The sequence below is a fragment of the Notolepis coatsorum genome (genome assembly GCF_963971535.1).
Source record: "Notolepis coatsorum genome assembly, chromosome: 14".
Classification (NCBI taxonomy): Eukaryota; Metazoa; Chordata; class Actinopteri; order Aulopiformes; family Paralepididae; genus Notolepis; species Notolepis coatsorum.
In genome coordinates this window covers 68544975-68552370 of record NC_140178.1, presented here as the reverse complement: position 1 = coordinate 68552370, position 7396 = coordinate 68544975, and the positions used below count along the sequence as shown (strand labels likewise).

At 40.4% G+C, this 7396-nt stretch overlaps 1 protein-coding gene across 1 annotated transcript; it reads left to right on the top strand.

The window, feature by feature from the left end:
* LOC311241227 (ER lumen protein-retaining receptor 2-like) lies at window positions 1–7161 on the top strand. The gene is made up of 5 exons (XM_084329983.1): window positions 1–268; window positions 2076–2176; window positions 2802–2960; window positions 5312–5564; window positions 5823–7161. The coding sequence occupies exons 1-5, from the start codon at window positions 178–180 to the stop codon at window positions 5855–5857; spliced, it is 639 nt and encodes a 212-aa protein (XP_084186109.1). The 5' UTR covers window positions 1–177; the 3' UTR covers window positions 5858–7161.
* Window positions 7162–7396: the final 235 nt, after the last annotated feature.

Below are 7396 nucleotides of genomic sequence, written 5' to 3'. Positions count from 1 at the left end.
AATCCGATGCATTCTACTAGCTAGTTTGCAAGCAATTTCGCCAAAAGAAGCTGTCACCGGAGGCAGGATAAACTAAAAAAAACAAATCTTTGTAATAGTGAATAACGTAGCTATTGTCTACAACATAGTATATACGGTTAGCTTGCTAGCTATCGGCGTCTTCTCTCTTCTGCAGCAATGAACGTCTTCAGACTGACAGGGGACCTCTCTCACTTGGCCGCGATTATCATCCTGTTGCTCAAAATATGGAAAACCAGGTCGTGTGCAGGTGAGCTCGTAAGAAATGTAACTACAGCTCCGTAGCTTGCTGTTGTTTTCTGTAACCAAATACTGAACATGTCCGTTAACGGCGTGATTTGATTTGCGACGTCCCTGCCAAAGCTAGCGACTTGCTAACGCGACTTGGCTAAAGCTAGCTAGTAGGGGTTTCTATCCATTCATTCAAGGTAACGTAATGTTCAGTATAGTACCATGTCACAAAAAGTAATCAGACGCGTCCCATTGGCATCGTTAATGCTTCGTATTCACAGAAAAAGCGAACTTGCTGAACATAAATACTTGAGTTGCAAGGTTTACGTTACTTAGCTAGCTGGCTAACATTAACTAGCCTAGCAATCAAATCCCACAAGTTGAGTAGTCGGTCTGACCAGTGTGGTCATTTAGGATGGTGTCTGTTTACTTTACTGTTTATCAGACACAGGTAGCGGCTGAAGTTCATACGAAAACTCATATTATTTCAGTGGTGGGCACTGTTGAACAAAAACATTATGCTGCTCATTGGTATGTTTAGGTGTTCGGATTTTTGGTCTGGCTTCTGACGTGGCATTATAGAAAAGGCTACGGAAGTAACGCTAGCTAGTTAGCTTGTGTTATTATGCTTGACACTACTACTAGGCAGTAGGCAGCACATGTTTTTATCTTTCCCTCCAGGAGCTAGAGCCGAAATAAAACTTAGTCTGCAACAAGCACTCACCCGGAGCGACCTCGGATGTCCAGCCTGGTCTTTTTCCAGCTGGAGGTATTTGTTGGCTTTTAGACTATACATAATACAAATACACATTGACAGACACGTACAGTACGTATTGCCGCGCATCTGGTTCCCTCATCAAACCCCTACAAGACTTAACTTAAGTGCATCAAGTCGCTCAACTACTAGGCAGATTAATTGAAAATGGGGGACCCTGATGTAAACAAGACTAAACTTAAAGTCTTTCTCTGGTCTGCATCCCCTTAACAATTGTGTGTATTGAGCCGTACTGTATTGTACCCATTCTGCAATCTGTTAATACAATTTTCAATCAATCAGATTACCAATTATGATGACCTCTGTTTTGGTAACTAGTAGAATCACTAATAGACATTGTAACGCACAATGGTTTATGTTCCGTCATCAACTCTCATTTAAAACTGGGGACCAGCTAATCTCACTAAATCTTGTGGGATTTTTCACTTGATGGATTGTCTAATCTCTCCCAGAACATGTCTGTATTGGCTGGATATCCGTCTGCAGGCCGTGGTGAAACTTGCCTTTTAAGGGAAGACATTAAAGGAATGTGCCTGTGGATGCTGGGGGTAATTTTGACTACTTGTCCTCACAAACAATTGATTGATTGAAACTTTTATTAACAGATTGCAGAATGGGTACAATACAGTACGACTCAATACAAACAACTGCTAAGAGGATGCAGACCAGAGAAATACTTTCGTCTTGTTTACATCAGGGTCCTCCAACAACTTTTGGTGTCTGCTTATCTTTATCTGGAGAAATTCATTTGCAAATTCCAGCAGATGTCACTGCAAAGCAAGGGAAAACATTACCATGTCATGACTCAACTAGAATAATCAAGAGGGTTTGTCTTGTCTTTCCATTTGGATATGTGTGTGTGAGAGAATTGTATTCTTGCTTATAATAATACATTTACTCAGTCAATAGGGAGGCGAGGTCCTGGTGGGATTGGTGCACAGGCTGGAAAGAGCTAGGCCTATATTACTGAGCATCAACTTGAACTTAAAAAATGAAACTGTCATTTAAAAACATATATTTTCCCCTTTCTTGCCCATTTAAATTTCTCTAGGTATTTCTGGGAAGAGTCAGATTCTGTTTGCTTTAGTGTTCACCACTCGCTACCTGGATCTCCTCACGTCCTTCATCTCCCTCTACAACAGCTTCATGAAGGTAAGGGGTGGGCTGCATACTCCATACTGCACACTGATGCTCCATATCTACCATACTGCATACTGCACATTCATATTGCCTGCTCGTAGGCTTCATCATTGGTACATCTTCCTCTATAAACTAAGCATTACTTGGACTGTTTACCTCTATATCTCTGTACACACCTTACCGCTGTGTCAAACTCTTCCTACAGCTTGTGTTCTCAGGACTTTCTATCCACCTCAGTCCCACGAGTTCGCATTGAGTTTGGGAAGAGGGTTTTTGTGTACTCTGCTACGTTTACCTGGAATGGACTTCAAAAATCTCTTAAACTCCAGGCTTTTATTACTTTGCACAGTTTTAAAACACTAATTACTGACCTTACACCTTATTCTGTTTACTGTTGGGTATTGCGGTCTGTTAAGTTTCTGTTTCATGGTAAAATTCGCAAGATTGTGTTTATGTATGCTACATTTACTTATTCATGTGTATGAAAATATATGCGATCAGAATATGAGGATGCATATAAATCATAACATGACTAAAACCTTTTCTACAATTAGCTAGTATCCAGAATGCAGATCATGTAAACACATCAATGAACTCTTCATTAATGTACGTAACACCTTTTTCTTATGTCCATCAGGTGTTCTATATCGGTTGTGCATATGCCACAGTCTACCTGATCTACGCCAAGTTTAAGGCCACCTATGATGGTAACCATGACAGCTTCAGAGTGGAGTTCTTGGTTGTTCCTGTCGGGGGCCTGTCTGTCCTAATCAACCATGACTTCTCTCTTCTAGAGGTTAGTTCTTTCTCTTTTTTATCAAATTGTTTTTATCAACTCTTTTACATGGATAAAACAAAACATGACAACACATAATACAAGAATAATAAACGGAACAACACCAGACAATAATAACAATAATGACAATAGAATGAACGTAGACAACAAAAATAATAAACACAGAACCTAAAAATAAAAACAAATTATATTATCACAAACACCACAAAAGACATTATACATTTCCTCCCCACCCCAGGACCAACACCCCAACCCTGCTGTGCTGCTAGATAGTGGCTTTAACGTTCTCAGCCGCTGCGACCCACAGCTCAATGCTGGCCTGTCCCACTCCAATGGACCTGTCTCAAACCCTGCCCCTTTTCTTGATCCTCCAATCACAACTGTCGCTTACCTCGGACAAACTTGGTTTGTCCGAGGTAAGCGACAGTTGTGATTGGAGGATCAAGAAAAGAGGGCAGGGTTTGAGACAGGTCTATTACACATGCAGTAGAGATTTCAATATAAATGACATCCAGTAGTGTTGGAGACTAATTAATCATTGTGAGTTTAGTTCTTTCTCATAGTTATGTTGTGGAATATTTCAAAGTAGCCAAACAGTGAAGCTGTAGAAATTCAGACAAATCCATTTGTATATATAGAACATAGTTTATTTCTGTGGCCACAGAGCTCTACAATCAGACACATGAACGTCTGACCAGAAAGTGAGAAGGAGCTCTGGTCAGAACTTACCATAAATACATAATCAACATGACGTACATTAGATACCAGATATGACAAGAAAGGTAAATAAAACCAATGCCCTAGTGAGGAAATGAAAACAAAGATGGGCTCTAGGGGCTTTGTTATGTCTTCACACAAATAACTGGATAGGAAAAGGACCTTGGACCTCTCATATCTCCTGGCCCTTTGGCTGTTGAAGAGACACCGTTAAGACTGTCGTCCTAGTGTCTTTATACTAGTCAGACTAATTAAAGCTTTGTACAGAGAAATATGTATTTAACACAGAACTATATGACATGATGATATTTTCAGTTATTATAAGAAAACTAGAGCGTGGGGCACTCAATGTACTGAGAGTCGAGGTGTATGGCCACGCCCGGAAGTGAATTCATGTGCTTCCTTCCGGGTCATTGAATGAATTGAAGTGTGCTTCCTTCCGGGTCGCGTGAATATTTTCCCTAAGCGGGTTGTACTTCCGTGTTTGGTTTGCGCGATCTGATTGGCCACTGACGTTTCTGGTCATGTGACATGTGCGCCAATCGTGTGACGCCTAGTTCTGCCACCGGTTAAGCTTAGGCACTCTTTCGAAGTTGGTTAAGGTTAGTTTGTCTTAGAGCAGGGCGATAGAACACCAACCCTGATTCCAAACTCTAACCTTAACCAACTTCGAAAGAGTCGCCTAAACTTAACCAGTGATAAACTAGGCGTTAGGTAGTTTGCAGACTGTTAGACCCGGAAATAGGCGCAGAACTAGGCGTCGCACGATTGGCGCACATGACCAGAAACGTCAGTGGCCAATCAGATCGCGCAAACCGAACGCGAAAGTACAACCCGCTTAGGGAAAATCTTCACGCTTCCTGGTCATTGAATGAATTGAAGTGTGCTTCCTTCCAGGTTATTGAATGAATTGAAGTGTGCTTCCTTCCGGGTCATTGAATGAATTGAAGTGTGCTTCCTTCCGGGTCTTGGAAACTGGAGTGGGAATGTGTTTGCTGATTCTTTCCTGTTCTAGCTTCTGTTTCCAGTACCGGGAAATCTGATTTAAGATTTATTCACTTCTCCTATATGACTGAAAATAAGACCAGAGATTCTGGTCCAGGTGGGCCCTTTGCCCACACTGCCACCTAGAGGCGTTTGCAAGGTGTTTTCACAGTTCAATATTATGACTCTTCTGAGCAACATTCCCACTACTAAGGTGGAGCCTCAGGGGACCAGCAAAAATCTTGTTGCAGAAGGGCTAAATTGTCACATATTTCACTGGTATGAGCTTGATAATATGAGAATAAGAGACAAGAGAATGTTATTAATCCCTTGGGGGAACATGCTCTAAGCAGGCAAAAACACCACACAGCGGTATATAAAACAACAATCAAGAATGCTTTAAAAGAGTGTCCATTTTCAGGATCTGACTGAAAATGTCACATATCGCACACATAACGTTCAAGAAAATGTAATGGAAAAAAGAAATTGGAAACAAATATGAGTTACGCACATAATGAGCATTTGTACTGTGCACAATATATGCCTCATTCAGGGGCTTTGTTCAAAACCTAAACCTTCCTTAAACGGTGCAGAAGTTATTTGGACTTCAAGCATGAGATGTAAACTCCCTCCACCATCTCCTCCACCAGATCCTGTGGACGTTCTCCATCTACCTGGAGTCGGTGGCCATCCTGCCCCAGCTCTTCATGATCAGCAAGACGGGCGAAGCAGAGACCATCACCACTCACTACCTATTCTGCCTGGGCCTCTACCGGGCTCTCTATCTCTTCAACTGGATCTGGCGTTTCTACTTTGAGGGCTTCTTCGACATGATCGCCATTGTGGCCGGCGTTGTCCAGACGATCCTCTACTGTGACTTCTTCTACCTCTATGTCACCAAAGGTAAAGTCTCCTGCTTTTTAAAACCATTACTGCTTTTTGGTTTATACTAGTGAAGGACCGTACCATTATATTTGCCTGTGGAAACCAGTAATTTGACAAATATCACTTAAAGGGGGTTGAAATTGCACTGGATATAAGTAGGCAGAATGTTCCCATGCCAAGGTATAAAGATGAACAGTGTGATTTAGTCTTTGTCAGATATACACATGTCCCAAAACTAAAGGCGTATCCATTCTCTGACCCCCCTCACCCCCCTAGTTTTGAAAGGCAAGAAGCTGAGCCTGCCAGCGTAAGAAATGCAGGAGTCGGCAGCTCCTAGCAGACTCGGGCGCGTGGAGATGACATCATGGAATCCTGCAGAGCCAGCAGAAGATGCCTGAAACAGAGAGCCAAACAGAGGGGGCAGGGGAAAAAACACTTAACGTCTTCTTGATGAGTATTGATGGAACTGGTAAAATGCCAACATGCTCCAGAACTGAACAAAGATCATCCCAGGTCAACACTCAACCTTTGGATTTCTGTGTTCAGCATCTCGCCTTAAACCTTTTTTCCCCCATTGCTCTTCAAATAGGAGAATAACTTTTTCTTTTTTTCCCCCCTTCATGTGAGGTGTATGCTCTTTTGTTATTTTCTTTCTTTTTTCTTTGTATGATCAAACACACTTGGTCACAAATAATGGTTGACTCCGGGTAAAGTACCTTGTTGAACTTGGTAATGAAATGCACAAATGTACAGACTTATTAAAGAGTGAGGAGGATTTATGTATCCGAGTGCCTGATAAGGATGTACGTTATGTCCAGTTTTTCAGACAGTATTTTTTTTTCTTTTATATATATTTTTTTTTACATAGCTTGGGTCTAATTTCTTTTGTCTACAACAGAGGATTGTTTGCATATCAGTTTTGATACCATTATTATTATTTTGAATACATAATTTGTATCCTCTCTTGGACAGATATCATAATGGGCCTACATGTGTCCGCTAATAATTTGTTCGCATGTTTTGCCTCAGTTTGCTGTATAAATTTTACTAAAATGCTTTAAATGTTAATGGCAATATACTGTAGATGTCTTTACATACTATGATGCATCTCACTTCTTGATGTGGTAGAAGAGCACAAGTTTTCACACTACTATTGCAGCCCAGCAGCAGACTGTAGATCATGAACTGTCCAAATCGACAATCTCAAGGTTGTAAATCTTTGTACGGACTATAATACTGAATTAATGGAATGATTGATATTATTACCATATTGAAACAAGACGTCTCCCTGTAGTGGGCATCGTAATACTCCCACACATGGACTCGTTGTGGTAGCTGATGAGGTCATAGTATGTCACTGAAACATTCAACCGAGTTAATTGGATTTGATATTGTGCCATTATGATATTGCCCAAACAGCACTGGTGGATAGCATGTTGATTATGTTTTTTTAATAGGTGCATTTCAGTTAACTGTAAATGAGTTACAGCCTTTTATGCTCTGCTCCCATATAAAACATTTTAATTAGTCATTCCTTAAGAATAGTCACTTTTTTTTTTATTCCAAGTTTTTGCATGATGTCACCTCACTTCCATTAAAGGTTTTATGAGAATCATTTCTTGTTGACTGTCCTAATGCGTGATTCTTAGAGGTAAGTGCAAGTATACTATTTTCTATAAAAATGTATTACGAAATGTCTTTGTTCTGATACATTTATTTAAAAAGTCAAAAATATAGTGCTCACTTTGTACTTTGGCATCAGAATTTTTAATTTCTTCCTCTCTTAATGACTACTTTTATCAGATAATATAAATTATAGATAAGAATAATTGATCAGTAACGGGTAATTT